Below are 24822 nucleotides of genomic sequence, written 5' to 3' on the forward strand. Positions count from 1 at the left end.
CTCATCGTGAATTTTTAATAAATCAAGAACAATTATAAAAAGACTTCTAGTTAGTTTCTTCCACTCAAAAACATACTTTAATTTCTTCCACTCAAAAACAGTAGTTTTTAATAAATAAAGAACAATTATAATAAGACTTCTAGTTAGTTTCTTCCACTCAAAAACATAGTCTAGGTTTTTCTTGGAAACTCAGTGTAAATGAATACACTTTGTAATTGCAGAAAAAAAATTGATAGTATATACCCATCCTCTAACTTGGAATCTAGTTTTATATTTCATACTCTCTTGGCTTATTAGTTCTTTGTGCAATATCATCATCTAATAAGCAAAGTGGAGAAATCGTGCTACAATATGGACACTATCCTAAAATCCTCAGTTCACTGGAGTGAAAGTGCTTTATATTTGCTTAGCTTAAGTAATTTTTAAATATATTTGCCAAAAGGATTTTTAATAAATGATAGTTTCCATGTGAAGTCTTGACTTACACTAGTGTCTCTACTTACACAAGGTGAGCAACAACTTCTCATAAAAAGATGTGTTGCCCTTTCCTCAAACAAGCATAAATGGAATAATGATGAAGATTTTTTTCTCCTTTAATTTCCATCCTTCCTCCTTCCCTCCTTCCCTCCCTCCCTCCCTCCTTCTTTCCTTGTCTCTCTCTTTCCTTTTTTCCTTCTGGTCTCCTTTGCTTTCCTTCCTTCATTTCTTTCTTCCTTCATTTCTTCTTTCTTTCCAACCTCCCCCCAACCCCATCTCTCTTTAGAGAAGCTGACGGTGAAGAATATCAATTACAAAAGAGGTGCTCAGAACCCAGAATATTAAATCACCCCTCCACAGCACACATCGGGGCTTTACTCCAGTGATTAGGGAAATATTATTTAAACATTTGATAACATTAAAGTCTTAAAAGATTTAAAAGTAGATTGACTCTTTAAAAATCAAGGCTAGTAAGAAAAATAGCTGAGATTTTTAAATGTCACTTTAAGCTAAATGCATCTGAAGTGAGAGAGGCAGACAGATTGGATTAAAGTCACATGCTCAGTGTGATGCCTAGTAGAATATGAGTTCTTACCCAGTTGGGGGCACTGGGAGGAGGAAGATGCACAATGAGATGAAGAGGTGGAGAAAGAGGAAAGTTTCATTCAAGTGGGAGCACCTGAGAGTTAGAGCCATAGACTATAGCTGATAAGATTTCCGCATCTGCCAGATCCAGGGCATCTGCTCAGTTCAGTCTCCTGAAGACCTGGCTCCCATGGTGCTTTTTTATTTTTTAGTTTTTAACCCAAGAGATTCCTTCTTTTCTCATTGTCAGATGTAACAATGTAATTAACCACCATTATTAAACCCTAAATATATCTGGTTTCATGTAAACAAAAGGATCTGACACAGATATGAATAACCTGCATAATTTGAGTTAATTGGTACAAATCTGGAAAGTGACACTTTCTCCAGTTCACCCTGAAGGGAAATGTTAATCCCGAACAGCTGTGTCTGCTCCTCCTGCCTGCTCGTGAGCCTTACCTAGGCACTAAAATAACTTCTAGATCATGAGGATCCACCCAGATCTGCTGCATCAGAATTTCCAGGGGAAGGGGACTAGGTGTCTGTATTCTTAACAAAATCCAGGTGTATTCTTGTGACTGAGCCACTTTGGCAAAAGTGAGCAGTCATGAGGTCACGATTGTGGCCCTGAACTCAAGTCAGGGTGTACAGACTGTAGAAAGAATTAGAAAGCCCTGGCTTGCTTTATTATATATATTTTCAAGAAGTCATCAATTAAATAGGGGTGTGCATTTGAAAACTTGCAACTTTGGGCAGGCACAATGGCTCACACCTGTAATCCCAGAACTTTTGGAGGTTGAAATGGGAGAACCACTTGAGGCCAGGAGTTTGAGACCTATTTGAGAAATATAGCAAAACCTCATCTCTGTAAAAAATAAAAATAAAAACTTAGCTGGGCATGATGGCACACACCTGTAGTCCCCGCTACTCAGGAGGCTGAGGATGGAGGATTGCTTGAGCCCAGGAGTTCCAGATTACAGTATGCTATGATCTTGCAACTGCACTCCAGCCTGGGTGACAGAACAAGACTCTGTCTCAAAAAAAGTGCATTTTTCAGCAGTGATCAACAAACACTAGCTGTAGTATAGAGAACACCCGAGAGAAAACAGGGCTGCCCACAGCTAGGTCATAGCTGTGAGGCCTGAACTAGCAGAAGGAGATGGCCATTCTTGTTGTATTTGAGTAAACCCTGCACTGCTGCAGAACATGTATGGCTGATCAGGGACTCTACTCAAAGGTGGTCATTGAGAGAGGAGGCAGATACTGTATATTGCTGCTGAAGAGACTCATGTACATCTAAATGACCCATGAAATGAGGCAAGAGGATGGGACTTAGCCTTTGCTCCAAGAACCCGGGGTGAGTAGGGATCTGAGAAACTCAGAAATACTGCCATGTACAGCCTGTATGTTAAAGAGCACATCTTGTTTTCAGTGTCATTGTAAGCACCAGGGCCTCGACCAACTCAAAGACAAAAGAAGTTGGAAATCACCACTTTAAAACCAGGTGCACAGGTGCAAGCATACTGCACCCCACCTCCGCCTCCCAGCACACACATATACGCAAAGAGAGCAATCATATAAAATTTTTAGCATTGATCTCAGTATGGGGGAAGAGCAGAGTCCTATTGCACACACGATTTATACAGATATAACAGCTTTAATGTGGTGTGCCACCTCTAAATTTTTAAAACAATCTTATAATAGTGTTTAAAACCAGATAGGGACAGTTTGGAGAGCAAAGCTATATCAAAGGGTTTAGTTAAAATGATTTACTTGTGGGTTTTAAACAGCATTAAGTGGTTTGTGAAAAGTGTTCTGATTTGTGCTTAATATGGATGGTGCTTAAAAGTCTGGGCAGTGGAAAGGTACACCCCTGGAGACACATTCACCAGGAAAATGCAGGCCTGAAATACAGCTGGGCGTTTGCTTCCAAGACTGCTTTTCTGAATATTAGCATTTAAACCACCCACAGAGGCTTTGCAGATGCTTCACTGGGTAAAGGAAGTAAAGACGACAAACTTACACCCCACTGCTGTTTCTGTTTAATTTAGTGATGGTTCTAAAAATTCAGTTGACCAGAGAATCAGAATTTAAACTAGTAGAAAATAAGCTTTCTTGAAAATCCAACTCAGCTTAGTTAATGTTCTTAAATAAACAAAGGGAACTGACCCTACTTCTGCTTACAACCTTCTGATTCAATTTCCATACTATTTTAACCATATAAAAAAGAAACCTCAAATCTTTATCTGAGTAATATGAGAGTAGTCATAATAATATCATTTTTGTTATATTTTCTCAAAGAAATTCGGGGTGGTATATAATACTGTCTCCTTCAATTCTCATAATATCCTTAATAATTTAGCTTGAGCTATTACCATCTACACACACCTCTGGGAGGTTGAGTCATGGACACATATAAGGTAAGAACTGCAGAAGATACGGGTACATGTGTTACTCTAAAAATTCATTTAAAACATATTTTTTAGCTTCTACAATGTACAGAGGATAATTCTAGGCTCTGGGGTCATGGAATAAAAGCAAACAAGGCCCCTGATTCTATTCTAGTTAGTGAGACAGAGAAAAAAATGAGTAAATAGGCTGGGTGTGGTGGTTCACCCCTGTAATCCCAGCACTTTGGGAGGCTGAGTTGGGTGGATCACAAGGTCAGGAGTTGAAGATCAGCCTGGCCAACATGGTGAAACCCAGTCTCTGCTAAAAGTACAAAAAATAGCTGGGCATGGTGATGGGCACCTGTAATCTCAGCTACTCAGGAGGGTGAGGCAGGAGAATCGTTTGAACCCAGGAGGTGGAGGTTGCAGTGAGCCTAGATTGTGCCACTGCACTTCAGCCTGGGCGAAAGGGCGAGTCTCCATCTCAAAAAGGAAAAAAAAAAAAAAAAAAAAAAGAGTAAATAAAAAATAAACCAACAAGAACATTGCAGAGTGTGATGAGTGATTTGAAGAACACCAGATGAGGTATGTGAGAGAAGTAACAAGGATAGGGGTAACAATTTCAGATAGAGGGTCAGGAAGGCCTCTGAGAAGGTAACATTTGACTTGAGACCCAGATATTCAGGATACCATAAGGAAACACTCTGGGGCGACGGTACTTCAAGCTGAGGAGACAAGCGGTGCCTTGCCCTGTAGCAGGAAGAAATTTACTGCATGCACAGAACAGGGAGCGTAATGATGGAGCTGGACTTTCAGGAGCATGAAGAAGTGGGGGAATGGGACAAAGAGAAAGACAAAGGCAGAAGTGAGCTCATACAGAGTCTCATGTGTCATAGTAGGGAGTTGTAATTTTATTCCGAGTAATGGGGAAGCCATTGGAAAGGTTCAGAAAGTAAACTGACATGATTCAAGTTATTTTCTAAAAGTAAAACTCTGATTGCTGGATAGAGAATGCTGTACAGAGCAAGGCTGGATAAAGACAGGCCAGTTCTAGGGCAACCTGCTCGGTTCCCCTTCCACACTGTGGAAACCTTGTTCTTTCTCTCTTTACAATAAATCTTGCTGGAAAAAAAAAAAAAAAAAAAAAAAAAAAAAAAAGAGTGGCCAGTTCTTAGGCTATTAGGGATAAAGTGGTGTGTATTATGTGTGTAGCTAGAGAGAGAAAACAAATTTAAGCAGTTCAAAATATTTTATTTCTGTAGTATAAAGTGATTAAGGATTAGCAGTGCAGAAAATATAAATCAATAGTAGATATTAAAGACAAAAATAAATGAACTTTCCACCACATAAGGACACAGCGAAAAGGCACTGTCTGTAAACCAGAGAGTGAGCTCTCAGCAGGCAATGAATCTCCTGGTACCTTGATCTGGGACTTCCTAGCCCCTAGACAGTGAGAATAACATTTCTGATGTGAAGGAAAGGAAAGAAAAGGAGATGAGAGGGGAGGGGAGGGGACAGGAGGGGACAGGAGAGGAGGGGAAGGGAAGGGGAGGGAAGGGAGAAGGAAAAAGAAAATAACAAATTGATCAGGTTTCACTTCTATTTTTAAAGATAAATTTCAAAGATAAAATACGAAAGTCCATTTTCCTCTAGCAGGTGAGAATAGCCCCTTGGCCTGTGTTAACATGACCACCGTTTCTGTCTTTAAAGGTACTTACAGTAAGAAGAATAGGTGCTATTTGTCAACCATCTCCCAAACACTGCATGTTGCTTAAGACCACATGCCAAATCTCAAAGTCTCACCAAAATCTTCTGACTTACTAATCATTTTTCTCAAAGTGAGAAAACTGAGCCTCATAAATATAATTAGACAAATTCACTATATAAGAGACAGTATTTATTAGGTGCTTAAAAGCATAGGCTAGGGACAGAGTTCCTAAATGTGATGTTGTTATCACTGCTTACAATCTATGTAACTGTCAAATTGTTTCACACTTCTGTGGCTCAGTTTGTCTGTAAAATGAGAATGATTCAAAAATCAATTTTGTGAGATTAAATGAGCTAATATGTACAATGCTTTCAGACTTTCTTGTCCTGTTGTAACTTGCAATAAACGTTATTGATTATTATTATCATTCAAATCACACAGCTAGTAAACAGTGATATTCATTTCTCTTTAGTATTTTTTATTTTTGATAATTATTGTATAAACAAATATTCAGTACAATTTAAAAAATGGAATCCAGCCAAACATCTTGCTAATAGACAAGTAACTTTTTCATGTTTATTTACTTACTAGTAACTATCATGGAATGGGAGGTCAAGGATTTCCTAATAGTGTTTTAATTCACTCTTGTGTGTCTGCATATGTTTTAGTAAATTTTAAAGGATATAGGGCAACCAGTATTTTTGAATAGATGTTAAAATAAAAGCTTATATCTATTTCTATTATAAAATACTGGTTGTCATATATACTTCATATATATTAAATTTAAAAATTTTATATATATGAGCTTTTAATATCTATTATATGTTATATATTTAAACTTTTCTTTGTAATATCATATACATACATACACATATATATATCATGATCCTTTTCAACAGAGAAATCAGTAGTACAGAAAACAAAATACTGTAAACTATAAACATTCCACATATTTTTCAAGAAAATTACACTTTTATTATCAAGCTACAGAGACTACACTGCCCTTATTCGATTTCTACTCATATATACTACACATATATACATAGGTATACATATATGTTTATACATATGTACACATATATGCACACACATACACGTATACCTATGTATACATATGTATATATGCATATACATGTATGTATACGTGTATACCTATGTATACATATATGTATACACATATGCATATTCAATAGGTATACATATTGTTCAATACATTATGTATATACATCCGCATACACATGTGCATATATATGTATATATACATCTGTATATGATATATACAGATGTATATACATACACACGTGTATAAAGATGTGTATACATATATGTATATATACACATATACATATATACACATACACATGTACACATATACATATATATACACACACATATATACATACACACACACAGCCCACCATCCATAGAAAATACCTTTAAAGGAAATAACATCTGTAAACTATGTTATCTGTTAATACAACTTGGGCACATAGTGAGTATTTAGTTATTATTGGTTGTCTCAGTCCAGGGAACTACCAGTGTGTACAGAAATGCAGGGAACAAAAAGAGTCTGAATTGCTATAGGAAAATCCCAAACTCAAGCCATTTGTTGTCTCTGTAATTGCTTTGTACAGACTCTAAATAAGGAGTTTACAGACTCAAAAAGGCTTTGACAACATGGTACTTAAAATGTTCCCCTGGCATTAGGAAAGAAAGAGGGAAGAAGTAAATATCTGATAAAATATGGGAGTCTTGGGGATAGCACAGTTTGGGAAAAGTATCATTCATAGATAAATTCAATTGTATATTTTAACTAAATATACAGTTGAAAATTAGAAGGTTACTGTATCGTAGAAGCATGCTATGTGTCACTCCCTGAACAATTCCAAGCCTTCCCATTCAGAACTAACCTTTTCGATGCTAATGTAAATGATTTTCTCACTCTTTTTGTTTTGATGTATAGAAATGCAAATTTGTTTTTGTTTTGTTTTATATTTAGAAAACTAAGCTCTATAAACAATTCAAATGTGTGTTTTTTTTTTTTCTATCGAGTATTTTGGGGTTTCCTTCCTAAGTCTCATACTTGTTTTTGTCCTGTGCAGACTAAGACCTATAGTCAGAAGCCTAAAATTTCTCAATTCTATGTTTGTTGAATTATTTGTATTTTAAAGATAATTTTAGAAGTTTGGAAAGTTCCTTTTCCCCTTGTAGATACTAAGATATTTTTTAAAATCATAAATACATTTTATATGTTATCAAACACTTTGAGATGACCTTATGATTTCAATTTTTAATGTACTAAATTATATTAGTTGCTGCTTCCATGTTAAACCAAATTGGTTTACAATATGAAACTCAACTTACTTATGTAGCTTCTTGTGTAGATATTATATTCTATTTACAATTTTTTGATATAAAATATTTTCCTTTAATAAAGGTTTTCACATTTTTAGTGGGAAACAATTAAAATTTCATATAAACAGTCCAGTAATAAATTTTATGATTTTTCAGATATCATTTTTCCTTAAAATTGGTACATATTCTCATGATGCTTTCCAAACTATATCTTGATTTAGATTTGACTCATCAGTGGATCCCAGAGAAGTAGCTACAGAGGATCCAGATTTCAGTTCAGCAGCACTTCCTTCTACTTCTCTAGTTAGGCTTCCTAATAGCTCCTGCTGCATCTGGATATATCGTGTGATGCTGAGGTTTGAGGTATGAATGATTCCATCACCTAGGTGCTGAGCATAGTATCTAATAGTTTTTCAACACTTAATCCCTGCCTCTCCCCACTCAATGCCCCCTATAGTAGTCCCCAGTTTCTATTGTTTCTATCTTTATATCCATAAGTACCTAACCTGGCTAGCACTTGAAGAACTGCGTTGAATAGGAGTGCTGATATTGGGCACCCTTGTCTTTCTCTAGTTCTCAAGGCGAATGCTTCCATTGTTTGCCCATTCAGTATGGTGTTGGTTGTGGGTTTGTCATAGATGGCTCTTATTATTTTGAGGTATATTCTTTCAGTGCCTAGTTTCTTGAGGACTTTTATCATAAAATGTTGGCTTTTATTGAAAGTTTTTCTCTATTGAGAAGATTATATGGTTTTTGTTTTTAATTCTGTTTTTGTGGTGAATCATGCATTTTAAAAGTGTAATTTAAAGTTCTGGGATACATGTGCAGGATGTGCAGGCTTGTTACATAGGTAAACGTGTGCCATGGTGGTTTGCTGCACCTATCAACCCATCACCTAGGTATTAAACCCAGCATGCATTAGCTATTTTTCCCAATTCTCTCTCTCCTCTCCACTCCCCAACCCAACCCAGTGTATGTTGTTCCCTTCACTGTGTTCATGTGTTTTCATGTTCAGTTCTCACTTATAAGTGAGAACATTCAGGGTTTAGTTTTCTATTCCTGCATTAGTTTGCTGAGGATAATGCCTTCCAGCTCCATCCATGTCCCTGCAAAGGACATGATCTTGTCCCTTTCTATGGTTTCACAGTATTCCATGACATATATGTACCACGTTTTCTATATCCAGTCTATCAAGGAAGGGCATTTGGACTGATTCCATGTATTTGCTATTGTGAATAGTGTTGCAATGAATATACACATGCATGTATCTTTATAATAGAATAACTTGTATTCCTTAAGTAATGGGATTGCTGGGTCAAATGGTATATTTGGTTGTAGGTCTCTGAGGAATCGCCACACTGTTTAACACAGTGATTAAACTAATTTATATTCTCACCAACAGTGTAAAAGTGTTTCTATTTCTCCACAGCCTAACAAGCATCTGTTGCTTTATAACTTTTTAATAATAGCCATTCTAACTGGTATGAGATGGTATCTCATTGTGGTTTTAATTTTCTTTTCTATAATGATCAGTGATGTTGAGCTTTTATTGCATATGTTTGTTGGCTGCACGTACAGAATGGGAGAACATTTTTGCAATCTGTCTATCTGATAAAGGTCTAACATCCAGAATCTACAAGGAGCTTAAACAAATTTACAAGAAAAAAACAAACAACCCCATTAAAAAGTGGGCAAAGGATATGAACAGTCTCTTCTCTAGACAAGATATACATGTGTTCAACAAACATATGAATCACATTTGTTGATTTGCATACATTGAAGCAACCTTTCATCCCAGAAATACCTACCTACCTAATCAGGGTGAATTGACTTTTTGATGTGCCTTTAGATTTGGTTTGCTAGTATTTTTTTGAGATGTTTTGTTTTTTTAATTAGGGATATTGGCCTGTAGCTTTCTTTTTTGTTGTTCTTTGCCAGGTTTTGATATTGGAGTGATGCTGGCTTCACAGAATCACTTAGGGAGGAGGTCCTCCTCTTTGATTTTTTGGAAACGTTTCAGTAGAATTGATGTCAGCTCTTTTTTGTATGTCTGGTAGAATTTGTCAGTGAACTCATCTGGTCCTGAGTGTTTTTTGGTTGGTAGGTTTTTATTACTGATTGCATTTTGGAACTGGATACTGGTCTGTTCAGGCTTTTAATTTCTTCCTGATTCAATCTCGGGAGAATGTGTGTTTTCAGAAATTTATGCATTTCATCTAGATATTCTGATTTGTGTGCATAGAGGTGTTCATAATAGTCTCTGAGGATCTTATGTATTTCTGTGGGATTGGTTGTAATGTCGCCTTTGTCATTTCTTATTGTGCTTATTTGGATGTCCTCTCATTTTCTTTGTTAATTTAGCTAGCAGTCTGTCAATTTTGCTTATCCTTTTAAAGAACCAACTTTTGGTTTCATTGATTCTTTGTATGAATTTTTGTTTCTCAATATTTTATTTACTTCTGCTCTGATTTTAGTTATAATTTTTCTTCTGCTAGCTTTGGGTTTAGTTTGTTTTTGTTTATCTAGTTCCTCTAGGTATGATGTTAGATTGTTAGAGATCTTTCTCATGTTTCAAAGTAGGCATTTAGTGCTGTAAACTTCCCTCTTAACACTGCTTTTCAGAAATGTATCCATTTTTTTTTTTAATATTCTGGTTTGTGTATATAAAGGTATTCATAATAGTCTCTGAGGATTTTATGTATTTCTGTGTGATTGGTGGTAATGTCATCTTGTCATTTCTGATTGTGCTTATTTGCACAGTAGAGATTTTGGTATGTTGTTTCTCTTCATTTATTTCAAAGAATGTTTTTTATTTCTGCCTTAATTTTGTTGTTTTACTCAAAGTCATTCAGGAGCAAGTTGTTAAATTTCCATGTAATTGAGTAATTTTGAGAGATCTTCTTGGTATTAATTGCAATTTTTATTCCACTGTTCTTGGTATGATTTCTGTTTTTTTTTAATTTATTAAGACTTGCTTTATGGTCAAGCATGTGGTTGATTTTGGGAGTGTGTTTCATGTGCAGATGACAAGAATGTATACTGTGTGGTCAATGGGTATTCTGCAGATTTCTATTAAGTCCAATTGGTCCAGTATCAAGTTTAAGTCCAGAATTTTTAAATTATTTTTCTGTCTTGATTATCTGTCTAATGCTCTAAGTAGGATGTTGAATTCCCCAACTATTGTTGTGTGGCTAAGTCTTTTTGTAGGTCTAGAAGTAGTTGCTTTATGAATTTGGGTTCTCTAGTATTGGATGCATATATATTCAGGATAGTTAAGTCTTCTTGTTGAATTGAACCCTTTATCATTATATAATGTCATCTATGTTCATGAGGTGATTGAGCGAACAGCTCTGTCTTTGTGGAATTTTGTTGTTAGGGTTATTTTCTCTCTTTTCTATACTGTGAAATAACTGTGTACAAATGGGATCATTTGTTCTTATTTTCCTTGGTAGAAATTTCTACTGAAAGCATTTACACCTCGAGTTTTTTGGTGTATGTTTGAAGGTTTTTAACTACTAATTTAATAGTTATGAAACTATTTAAATTTTAAATTCTTCTTGAGTCAGTTTGAAATATCATTTTTTTATTTATGTTTCTTAATCAGGTATCATTTTTGTCTTTATTTATCATGTTCATTTCTTCTTTGTCATTTTACGGCAAAATGTCCTTCTTTGTTTTCGTTTGCTATTTTCTCCTCTATTCTGGGATTTTTGATTACTACGCATGGTTATTTCTTGGTCCTCTGGAAGTATTTGACTTTACCAGTCTTCCAACTGTGTTTACATTGTTTGTAACTTAATTTTGAATTTATTATTTTCTTGCATTTACTTTAAGTTTAGTTTGAAATATTCGTTTCCTAATTTCTTAACATAGAAGCTCAGCTCATTCATTTTCAACTCCCCTCTTTTGTAACATAAATATATAGAGCTATAAATTTCCCCTTATATTCTGAAATACAAGGAATATGTTTGAGTTTCCCCACTCTGATAGTGGGGAGATTTTATACTATCTTTATACTCCTTCCTGTATAGTCTATTTTTCTGGTATTGATATAGTTAAACAAGTTTTGCAGGGGTTAGTATTATATGATACATTTTTCCCATTAACTTTCAACTTTGTTGTTTATTTTGTTTAAGACAAAGCTCCTACAGATAATTGCTAGATTTTTATCTCTACTTCAGTATTCATAGTAATTTCTGATATATTTGGCTTTTCTGAATTATTTTATGCTTTCTATTGTCATATATATATACACACACACACAGACACACATATATATATATACACACACATATACATATATATGTATATATATCCCTCTGTTTTTTTGTTGGTATATGTATATATATCCCTTTGTTTTTTGATTGGTTAACTTTTCATTATATTTATTTCTTTAACTAGTTTGGAAATAGGGTGTCTTATGTCAATGCTTTAATTGGTTGCACTAAAAATTTAAACATGCTTAAACATAGCAAATTTTGAATTAATATATTCATTCATTTTCAAAGAATTCAAGCATCTTAGAATATTTTAACTCCAAATAATGCATGATATTATTGTGTTCAGGTTTAAATTTTATTTTTTTGTCTTGGAGGAATAAAACATAACCTTGTCTTATGTGACAACTTTTGTTTATCTTTAACTACATATTGATGCTTTCGTTGCTTTGCATTCTTTGTTGCACCTTAAGTGCTTAGGGTCATATTCTGTTTGGGACTACATTAATTACATTCTTAGGCTGATGTTTTCAGGTCATCCAGGAAGTATAAATTAGAGCTTTTGGCCTACGGTTGCAAAACCTAAGGGGAGGATCTCCCCCACCTCAGTCCCCAATCAGTGCTGATACATAAGAGAGATAATTTTCTTTATGGTTCTCTGAGAGGGCTGGTTTATTTCAAGTTTATCCTTATGCTTTAGGAGTAGCTTTTGTGGGTCCAGTCCTAATGAGGGATATGTTATAGGCTTTATCTGCTTCCTTCTAGACTAGTAACTCATAAAATCCACTGCCCAATGTCAGTAGGTTTACCGACTGCCCTTAAGGTGAAAGCCAGCTCCAGTGCACGGCTTACCTCCAGGGTAAGATTAGCGCTTAGGCTTTGAAGTTTCCTTCCAGCTTCTTGCTAGCTCGTTGTTGAAACAAGGACATTTACATAATATTTATTTATGTATTTTATATTTAAGTCATCACTTTAATTATTTTGTCTTTGGTAGACAGAGTAATTAGTGTGCATTTTTCTATAAAATAAACAAATATAATTTAAAAAAATTAAATATATTAATTCAAAAAGATGTGAATTGAGTCTTTCAAAGACTACCTTTTGGCTACTAAGTTAAGTATGAACTCAATCTGTGCATTCAAGTTCTTCTTAATTTGTCTTCAGCTATTCAATTATTTCAGCATATTTTTCATTTCGACACAGTCTACACCCTGGGCAAATATTAGTATTTACTTTCCCAAAAGTGTACTGAATTCATAACTAGTTTTGCAAATTCTGAAGTCTCTTCCTAAAATATACTCTGTCCCTCTGTGTTAGAATCGTATTCCAAGACTACTTCAAATGGCAGTTCCCCCAGGAAGCTTACCTTTTATCTAGATTTTATTTTCTTCTTTCTTAACTCTCAAAGTTTTTTGTATGGTACAGTAGACTGAGAACAGGGTTTAGATTCAAACAGAATTGGAACACTCTCATTTTGGCTCTGTTACTTGCTATGTGTGTGTGTGCTTAGACAATCTCTCTATGATTTAATTATTTAGAATCAGGATTATTATATATTCTTTAAGACATTTTCTTATTTTGAGGGCTTCAATAAAGTAATGCATATATAAAAATACCCAGTACTCAGTCAGTTCTAGCTATTTTTATTATTACCTTAGTTTGTCCTATTTTATAGGTGTCTACATTAGTTTTATTTTCCACTAGACAGGTACCTCCTTGGGGGATGGGATTCTCTCTTGCTTATCTTTGTATGAACTGGCATAGTGTCTTATATCCAGGATATGTTGAAGCAAGTTTAGTTTTTATGGAAATAAATTGAATTGAATGTAACTGTTCATAGACCATGTGTCTGTGGCATGAGGGTGAAGGAGTTTTGGGAATGCTATCCCAAAATATGAAGTTTTACTGTGCTGATTACTTTAAATTGAAGGCACCTGGGGACCAGCAGCTGTGAGCAGAGATTTTCTCTGAATTTTTCTTATTTTTTGATACCAGATACTCCAGAAAAAATTCAATTCATCCTAGATCTCCTCCCCAGGAAATTCATCATTGTGGGAGATTGACATATATCACAGAAAAACAGACCAGAAGTTAGCACCACACCCAGACAGAATTTCTCACAGGTTATCACCTGCTTTGTGGGCCCATTCATTCTCTCCCCAAAATAATTTACTCCCCCCTAAGTTGCATATATCCCACCACCCCTCTCTCCTATGAAAATGATATATAAGCTTCTAAACTCCTTCGGGTTACTGGGTACTCACTTTTCTTTCTGTGATGCCCCTGTGTACACAATCAATTTGTATGCTTTTTGTCCTACTAATCTGTCTACTGTCACTTTATTTCATAGACTCAGTTACTGAACCTTCAGAGGGTAGAGAAAGAAAGGGTTTCTCTCTCCATCAAGGAAAAGGAGAAGTAGGGCTACCGTTTGCAACTGGAAAGAGAGAGAAACAAAATTATATTGTTATCTTGAAAACTCCAGCTATTAACTAATGACATAGTTATTGTCTTAAAATGTGTAAGTATTTTATTGTCTATCAATCTATCTCCCTACTTACCTACCTACCTCTTTTTTTTTTTTCAGAAACCACACTGTCATTAGAACACAGAGATGTAAGCATGTGAATAAAATTTGTGTACATTATATTTTATGGAAACGATGTGCAGATTCTTTTCATTTACAGTCAAGGTTATCATTGTACTATGCTCTAATTTGTAACCATCCCTCTAATTCTCATTATAAATTAACCAAAGTTAAATTAGATCGTGATTTATGCAAAATCTGAAAAGAAGTGACTATGTAATTCTCAGAGGATGCTAAAAATCTCCACTGTACAATGCTTTTTTTCTAAACATCCTCAGAATCTTCTGTCTTCACTATTTTATATTCACCGAAGAGTCACTTGGGGAGGTAGTAGGATCAGTCAGGAGCATGTACTTAGATGCTTGAATTCCCAAGTATTTTAGATGCTGTTTGTATTAAGGACAAATTAAGCTGAAGTTGTAGTCTGGGGGGCTTTTGGAAAAGAAAAGCCTGTGAGCAATTAATGGCTTGTTCAAGTTGTGCTTATGTGGAGAGCACAAGCGAGCAACTTGTGAAGCAATTTATAGTAACTGGGGTAAATGAACCATGCTTAGAAGTAGAATCTATGAACTGATTCTGAAACTGGTAATTAGCTAGAGACATAAGACGTAAAGTCAAAAACTGGAGGTGCTCATAGTACAACAGAACCAGACTTCTTTTGTTGTCATTTTCAGCTTAATTTAACTGAGTTTCTCAGTGTTACCTCCCATTGGGAGCTAAGACCTATTTTATTACATTCAACATTTAAGAAAAAAGTGAAATCTAGACACAAACTGGTAGTATGATCAAGAAAAAGAAACTATTTGAAGGGCTTTAAAGAGGAGTGTTTAGGTTTACCATCACCCTAAATTTGGAAAATATTAGGAACTGATATTTTGGGGGTTCCTGATGTGTTTATCTTCTGATCTTCTGTGTTTAAGTGGATGCCATTAATTTAGATATTTGTGATCATTGTTATACTATGTAAACACACTGCTGAAAATTGAATTATTTGAAAATGTGAGAATTCTTTTCCCATTCTCATTCAACTATTTGGCATAGTGTGAGTACATCGTTATTCAACAAATTTGCATTATTTTGGGTTATTAATTCTGTGAAAGAGACCAAGTTTAGAAATATGGATGGTATGGTTTACATGTTTGTCCCCTCCAAACCCTACGTTGAAATCGGATTCCCAGTGTTGGAGATGGGGCCTGGTAGGAAGTGATTAGATCACGGATTCAGATCCCTTGCGAATGGCGTAGCATCATCCCCTGGGTGATAAGTGAGTTCTTGCTCAGTTCACTAAATATGTAGTTGTTTAAAATACTCTGGGACCTCTTCCCATCTCTCCCTTTTTTTTCTTTTTTTTCTTTTTTTTTTTTTTTTTGAGACAGAGTTTTGCTCCTGTTGCCCAAGCTGGAGTACAATGGTGCGATATCAGGTCACTGCAACCTCTGCCTCCTGGGTTCAAGCAATTCTCCTGCCTCAGCCTCCTGAGTAGCTGGGATTACAGGAACATGCCACCATGCCCAGCTAATTTTTTGTATTTTTAGTAGAAACAGCGTTTCACCATGTTAGCCAGACTGGTCTCGAACTCCTGACCTCAGGTGATCCGCCTGCCTTGGCCTCCCAAAATTCTGGGATTACCGGAGTGAGCCACTGCATCTGGCCTTCCTCTTTTACTCCCACTCTGGCCATGTGAGGCACCTGCTTCTGCTTCACCTTCCACTTTGCTTGTAAGTTTCCTGAGGTCCTCACTTGAAGGAGATGCTGGCATCCCACTTCCTGTACAGCCTGTAGAACTGTGAGCCAATTAAACCCCTTTTCTTTATAAATTACTGTGCCTCAGGTATTTCCTTAGAGTGATGCAAAACAGAAATGCATAAAATGGTTTTTACAATTATCTATAATCCTCTTCTTAGAGATAACCTGTGAACAATTAACTGCACTTATTTCCAGTATTTAAGTATTTGTGTGCATGCGTGCATTTTTCTCTTCAAAGGAAATTTGTACCGTGTTCGATGGTTTCTTCCATTGATCATATACCATCATTTCCTCATTGTCCTTAAGTACTTATCAAAAACTTAATTAAAAATCCCACAGTGGGCTGGGCACAGTGGCTCACACGTATAATCTTAGCAATTTGAGAGGTCAAGCTGGGAGGAGTGCTTAAGCCCGTGAGTTCAAGACAAGCCTGGGCAACATAGTGAGACCCCATCTCTACCAAAGCAAATTAAAAATATTTGCCAGGCATGGTGGTGACAGTGTGCTCTTGTGGTCCCAGCTACTTGGGAAGCTGAGGTGGGAGTAATGCTTGAGCCTAGAAAGTCGAGGTTTCAGTGAGCTGTGTTTGCACCACTGCACTCCAGCTTTGGTAACAGTGTGAGACTCTATCTCAATAAAAACCAACAAACCTACAATGCTTCTACAACATATCTATTTTTTGTTACTTTAATCTTTAATTTTTCCTATATGGACTATGACTATGTTTATTTGCATGTCACCATGATTTAGAATGCTTTTAGCTTTTTGCTTTGCAACTCCTGATATTTATTAACTTATTTGTACACACACCCACACACACAAATAATTTTTTTTGTATTGTACTTAAGCATGATGATGATTCTTTTTCTATTTGCTTGACATGTTGTTACCAAATTTATGACTATCATTTAACCATCATGCTTAATGTGTGTTTGTGCTTTAAACTCTCTTGCACTCGTATGTCTACAGGCCTATTTTTGCCAATTGGTAATATTTTCAGTTTTATTTGTCTCTTTTTTCTCTCAGTGCTCCAGAATCTCTTCCCCAAATATTAATCTCGAGGTCAGTTAGGTAAACAGCTGCAGTCAAATGCTCAAGGTCTACTAACGCTGTAATGAAACTCTACTGGACTGAGGTGAGATGTTTGTCAATTCCCATTCTCTAGTCCGTAGGCATATCTAGAGGTAAATTTACTCCTGAAAAATCAGAAACAGTATATAGTCCTTCTTTTGCTAGAAATAGTACATGGAATTACATAATTTCCAGAATTCATGAATTTTAATATTTTTCCTCTGTATCATTATTTGTTGACATTATGTTTTATTTACTAATCACTTGAAATCCTAATATTTATGCCCTGTCTCACCCCATTGATGGATTCATAATGTTCAAAAAAGTTTTGGATCAGTTCAGATGGGGTGGAATACGGACATAGCATCTTACACCTTGCAAAGCAGCTTCTGTTGGGAGGGAGGTTCAAACCAGCTTCTATAGTAAGACACAGTTTCTGAATTTAGTAGATACTGATGTAAAGTAGAAGTGAGTAAAATTTTTCCTCTGCTGGTTTCTTAATTGACTTCACTAAAGTTTCAGAGATCTAGGTTTCAATGACTCATTGATAATTTCTTAATTTAGCTCATTTCTATATGAAGTGGTGATTCCTCCTAGAAGTCAATAATTTGTTCATCTATATTCTTAATTTCCAATGCTGCTATGACTGTGTTTTCTTTCTTTTTATATTTTTCTAATAAAACATAATAAAATGCTAATGATTTACATTTTAAAATGTTTCCTAATAAAAAATTAGCATTCTAAGGAAAAGAAGAAGGTGAATCAGGCAGAGTCTTGTGCAGTTAGCTTTCACTGAAATCAGGAAGCCAGTATCTTAATCTCATCATAATGAATGTAAGGCCATTTCCTCCTCATCCCCTTAAGTACATAGGTAGGAAACAGCAAGTAACCATCCCTGAGTACTAAGGCATCTTATATTGTAAGCAGTTTATAGTTACTAAATCTTATAAATTCAGATATAAACCTTTCTTCCTTTAGGTAAATAATGCCATTTAATAATTTTATTTCTTTTGAAAACATAGATATTAATTCACAAATAAATTCAAATTATACATTCTTGATTTATGAATGCTAATTTTCCCTCATTATGCAATTTCTTAGACACTGAGGAAAACCCAGATACCTACAGTTTATATTGTTTTATGTTCTTAATATGTAAAAGACACTGTCACAGAGGAAACAACAAAACAGCTTGTTCATTAGCAAACACAGCATGTAGGTGGAAACAAAGGGACAAAAACAAGACCCTAATTATACTCATGAATTCCTCTTCCATAGATAAAGTAAGAAGACCTTGCTTTCTTCTCAGTAACAGTGTCCTTTAGGGCTTTTGTTAAGAACAGATTTTCCCATATGTCTCTGAGTCAGTATGTGAGCTTCATCATTGTTACCTAATAAACACAACATGAATTCCCACTAGAAGTCAAATAATGGGTACTTCAAGTGCAATTTTCTATGCGTGTTAAATGAGTAAGTTGAAAATTTTGCCTTTCGGAAGCTCCTTTAGTGAGCAGGGGGCCATTATGTCAGATTTTGGACAAGTCTTTGCTTAGATTACAGTCCCATAAAAGAAAAATTATTCTATAATACTGCCCCTCCAAAGGATAATTTCATTATTTTTTTGTATGCAGGATTTCTTAAGCACCACTTTGAATTATAGTCCATTATCTCCGTAACTGTTACCTTACTTTGCCTGGACATAAAAACTAGTGCTTAAAAAACGTTGAAATTTCAGTAATTGTGAATAATTTTAAACATATATGACATTCTATGAGGTTCAACAATAGTTTATATATGCACTTACGGAAAGGAAACAAAATCAACTATGTCTTTATCAAAAACTACTTCATTTTAGCTACGATTGTCTTTGTCTACAAAAAGTACAGGAAATTGAACATGTAATAATGAAGACTTAATATTTGTGCACTGCTGGAGTGCTTCTGGATGATTATATTTTAACAAAAGTTAATGGCCAAGTAATGGAAATAATGAGCTGGAGTGAAAATCCAATATGAGTTTGATAAGCAGAACATTCTGAATGAAAGTCTACTAGAGGAGAAAATCCCTGTGGAATATTTTACTTCCTAGTACTTCTGGAGTTTATTACTTTTAGTATGAAAATGGACATGATTGATACAGAAACCTAAGTGACTATGTGCCAGTGATTTTCAAAAGTGAAAGTGATGGGGGAAAACCTGTAGATCCCTTAAAGAAAAACAGTAAAACAAGCAAACAAACAAACAAACAAAAAACAAGTCTTTAATATACTTCATTTCTATTTCCATTAACTCCCTATGTCTATTTATCTATTTGCACATGGCCTATCAAATGGTAATGGAACAAGTAAATATTTGGTCTACTAGGACAGGAACCTATTCCAAGGACAAAGATTCAAAGGTACAAATTATATTAGTATGGTTAGGTTTTGTGTCCCCACCCAAATCTCATCTTGAATTATAATCCCCATAATCCCCACATGTCAAGGGAGAGATCAGGTAGAGGTAATTGAATCATAGGAATGGTATTCCCCATGCTGTTCTCATGATACGGAGTGAGTTCTCACATGATCTGATGGTTTTATAAGGCGCTCTTCCCCCTTTACTTAGCACTTTTCCTTCCTGCCTCCTTGTGAAGAAGGTGCCTTGCTCCTGCTTTGCCTTATGCCATGATTGTAAGTTTCCTGCGGCCTCCTCAGCCATGCTGAACTGTGAGCCAATTAAACCTCTTTCCTTTATAAATTACCTAGTCTTGGGCAGTTCTTTATAGGAGTATGAAAATGGCCTGATACAGATACCATCATTATCACATTACCACCACCACCGCCATCATCTTTATCAGTATCATTATCATTTTACGTAACATTCACTGAGTACTGAGTAGATGTCATACACTAGGCAATGTATTTTACATGCAAAATTTCATTTAATTCTCACAACCCAATCAGCTTACTCCTTTAATTTAGTAAGATAATAAATTAGGTAACTTGTTGAAACCTCATAATCTGCAGGATAATCATGGCAAGTAAGTCCTCCTTTTATACACTGGTTTATACTTTTAGCAACAATGTTAACGTGCTTTACAAATTATAAATGCTATGCACTCATAAGCAGTCATCATCATTATTAGTAATAATGTGATTTACTATCTGAAGAGAGCACATACTGATCATTCTGTGATACAAATAACAAACAAATGTAAATAAATCTTAGCTCTGAAGTAATCCATTTTCTTGTATATTTTAGGTCTATCATTTAGGGCCAAATGAATGAAATGTTTGGTAATACATAAGCAGGCAACACATTTGTTAATGATATTTTTTCTAAAAGTCATATTATGTTCTAGTTATTATCAAATTTTCAACTTTAGAATAATGATTTCTAAGTTTCCTTAGCAAAACAGATACACATAAAAAATACTGTGTTTTGAAGACACTCACCCCTCAACAAAACAGAGAAAACTAAACCAGGCAGATTTGCTCAAAACATGGTAGAAAAAAAATGAGCCAAATGGTTATTTGGCACTCTGTTGGTAAATTATTAACCATAACCTTCAGTTGTTCTATCACTTTCAATCATTTTATTTACAATTTAGAGTTAAATTTCCATAACACTAAATTAAATTTACCTTCGCGATTTTCTGACATATTTTCAGATGATTAGATTACATTTTCCTGCAAATAAAACTATATATTACATTTTTATGCCATTGCTCTGGACATAATTTTATGCTATGAAAGCAATTGATATATCTTGTTTTTTTAAAAAAAATATTTCTTTGTGATCTTATTTTACTATTATTTTTGAGACAGGGTTTTGCTCTGTCATCCAGGCTGGAACTCAGTGGCATGATCATGGCTCTGCTAAACTACCCAGGCTCGACCCATCCTCCCACCTCAGCCTCTTGAGTAGCTGGAACTACAGGCATTCACCACCATGCCAATTTATTTACTTTGTTTTTTGCAGAGACAGGAGTCTTGCTGTGTTGCACAGGTTTGGTCTGAAACTCCTGGGCCCAAGTGATCCTCCCATCTTGGCCTTCCAAAGTGCTGGGATTATAGGCATGAGAGTTGTACCTGGCCTGTATGTCTCCTTTATAATATACTATTATGTTAATTCCTTTTCACCAATATAATATTATTATTTATTTCTTATATAGAAACTGCCATTTGCTGTTTCAATAGTTCTTTGGAATGAATCCAAAATAACAAAATTTTTAATGAAGGACAATGCTAATTCATTCAACATTTGTGTCTCAATTGTTGTAGGTTGGATGAGTGGGGCACACATTTGATGTAGATCATATGAATGATATTTATATTTATATTCCAAAATAAACCATGATTTGAATCTGCAAACCCAATGTAAATTATAAATTTAAAAAATGATGCAAACTTTTTGAAGTCTTAACAGTTTTCTAACATCCCTGTTTCCATTTAAATTTACATTTAGGCCTGTAATCAAATGGTTGGTGTGCATTATAACAGAGAAGCAATCTAAAATTTCCAGAAGAAAATAAGTTGTCATTGTAACTGATACTTCTTTTAAAGAATGTCAAATACAGATATTTGAAATTGTTAAGTTTCTATTCATAATTTTAGAATGTACGATTTTTCAACTAAGTGTCTTCTTGTATTATGGAATTCTTTTTATTTCTGTTGAAATCTTAGCCTCTTAATTAATATTAAGTATTATTATTTTTTGTAGCGAACTAGATTTTTCTTTTTAAAACCTAGGACTGCCATATTGAACAAGTCGTTCAACAATAACAATGATGTTTTTTAAGTGTGCCTGCCAATTTTAAGAATAAAAATGCACTATATGTCTGGGATTTGTCATTAAATAAAGCCGGTTTACTGACCTAAAACATATAGATCAAGGTAGGCAGAATGCTAAGGAAATGTAGCCTAGTCTTGCTTTTGCTTGAATAAATAAAAAAAATTTTTACATTTCAGCCTTCTTCCTAAACAACAGTTTGACCAGAAGTATTGACATATAGAAAAAATTTAGTGATCTGAGTTTCAGGTCAATGTATCTGTCTCACTAACTCCAAGAGTTAGCAGTAAAGAAAGAAAGAGAAACAAGAAAGCTGAAAAATTCATGAACTATATTTTTCAACATCTGAAAAATAAAAAAATTAATATGCTTATGTTGTTGTAATAGAATACTCATAATCCTGTTACTTCTCTCAATACTTTTGCTTTGGAAAAAGAGGTTCCACCCTAATTTTTTAAACTCACCATGTGACATTTGTGAACAGCTGATGAAGAACATTCTTATTGTGAACTGAAATAAATGGGACAAACCTCACATGCCACCCAGAAACATAAAACAAAGTCATGCATTTCAGATAGAATGTTTTGCACAGAGAAGGCATATATATTTTCATGACATTGTAAACTTTTTAATACATTCAGAAAAAATAATCTAGCAGTGTACATTATTTGTTTCTACTATGCAACAATTTTCTTCTACTTTAATTAGGTTTGTGCAGTTTTTTAAAAGTCACATTGTTGTGAGCGGCAGTCTACTAATATTCAATCATTTTCTGATCAATTCAATCATAGTCAACAACGATATCACAATTTATCATTTGCCACCCACCTTCAACCTGAGAATGAGAAATTCCTTTTAAAACAAGTTGTACGATGTTGGGATTCAGAACATGATACCCCAGAATACAGCACAGAGTACTTTGACCTGAAGAAGATTGAAAGGACTTGGGAAGCAGGATCTTTTTGAATTTCTCCCATCTGTCTGTTTCCCACTCATCTTTCTCTCCTGCGGAGAATGATAGAAACCGGAATTCTCTCCCCCAAGGCAGATCATAGAAACTATAACTTCCCTTCCCCAAAGCAAGCTATAAAACCTAGAAAGATTGACCTTCTCCCTTCTCCCTTGAATTATCTCATGTGACAGGCGACTTGTCCTATACCTGGAGGAAAGGAAAACCACACAAAAAGTCCAAGAAGAATCTGAACAGATAGGCCTTGCTGGATTTTCCCACTCTGTCTATAACCATTAGATCACATCCTTTTTGTCCAATCATATTTCTACATGGCTCTCTATTCTTCATTGAACCTAAGCATAAAAAGAGTTTTCTCTAAGTCTTTGGATCATTTCTGAAGGCCCCTGTGTCACACAAAACTTTTCTCTTGTTAGCCTGTCTTTTGTTACGAGTGTCAGCCTTGACCCTTACGATAGGGCTTTTGGTGTAAGAGTGCCAACAATGACCCATCCCAATCCCAGGTGATCACCCTTTCCAAGAAGCATAGATATTTCGGTCTAAATTGAAGCCAGTATTCCAAAAATTATTTCATCTGAAATAGACTGTTTAAATCAGTGTTTCTCAGATTTGATGGAAAACAAAAATACTTTTTTTTTAATTTTTCAAAATGTTTCAATGTTACTTTGGAAATATTCAAGTGAACCGCTAATGCAGACTTAAATTATTTCAATTACATTTTATGTAGATTGAGACAAACATAAAACAAGTAATAAACTCCTTATACTTCTAGATCAATTAAAATCTAATATAGTAAAATATTATTTTGACATAATAAAGGATAATATTTTGTCAAAGCTGAATCACCATTCGTCATACCAATATGTCAGTAATGGTAGGACATGAAACATTTGAATTTGGCGCAAATAGATTGCCATGTGATGATCTAATTCCCTCATGAATTTTTCTCCATTTGTAGTCCTGTGATATCCTTTGGCTTTAGTTGCCACAGACAAATGTTTACATATTAAATATCCCTCTGCTCATTTCTCATTTGCCTATGGCACTAAAAATAATCCTATACTATTTTGCCTAAATATGACCTGGATAAAAAGACAAGCATTGGCATAAATATCACAAGAAAGTATTCTGTCATGATTATCCATAAGGTTCACATATGTTTTTGTCATTTGTATTATTAAAATCAAATTAAAACACAACACTTAAAAATTATCACAGATTATTTGTAGACCTCCTAAATGCAGAAGATGAAAAACAAACAAAAATAATTAGTTTAATTAAAGTGTACTTTCTTCAAAACCTAGTGAAATTTCCAACTTGTGCTAAAACCTCATGGAGGCAAAGACGACTGACCGTTTTGAAGTCAAACTTTGGGTTCTTTTAAAATCACTATATAGGCAAAACCATGTTTCAATCAGCTCATAAAATACATCTCATGGTACTGCAAGACTCCTTCTTGCATAGTTAGTGTGTGTCACCTGTAACCTCAAAAAGTCTAATGTTGAACTTGAATTATAAAATAGATTCTAACCTTTTGTTTTCTCTAACTGCTCTGTCTCCTTTCTTCCAAGAGATGGTTGGTTTTGGAGAGCCTTGGGGTTTGCACTCTATGACAACTTCTTGATCTTTGGTAACAATTATTGTTTTCTTCAGTTGATTCAGTGCAAAAGTGGGAGCTGAAGCTGTTAAAAAAGCAAATGTTAGTCCTACCAGAAGCAATGACAATAATCTCTAATGGATGATTTATAAAGATTTTGTAACTTCTTCTGGTAGGCATTTCCTATAAAATCATAGTATATCTACACATGAAAAAGGCACTAGCTCAAAATTTTACTTATTATTAGTTAATATGTATCTTACTACATTAGCAGGTGATGATGTCACACAACGTAGGATCTACAGATAAAGGCTATTTCAAAAAATGACATGTTTTAATTATGATTA

General features: G+C 34.8%; 1 protein-coding gene across 1 annotated transcript in view; it reads right to left on the bottom strand.

Annotated features, from left to right (window-relative positions):
- CNTN5 (contactin 5) overlaps positions 1-24822 on the bottom strand; it is a 1333698-nt gene that overhangs the window by 274556 nt on the left and 1034320 nt on the right. The window contains exon 13 of the mRNA XM_031653895.1: positions 24410-24560. Coding sequence (XP_031509755.1) covers positions 24410-24560 — 151 coding nt within the window. The remainder of the gene's footprint in view (positions 1-24409; positions 24561-24822) is intronic.

Source organism: Papio anubis, chromosome 12 (genome assembly GCF_008728515.1).
Source record: "Papio anubis isolate 15944 chromosome 12, Panubis1.0, whole genome shotgun sequence".
NCBI classification, from domain to species: Eukaryota; Metazoa; Chordata; class Mammalia; order Primates; family Cercopithecidae; genus Papio; species Papio anubis.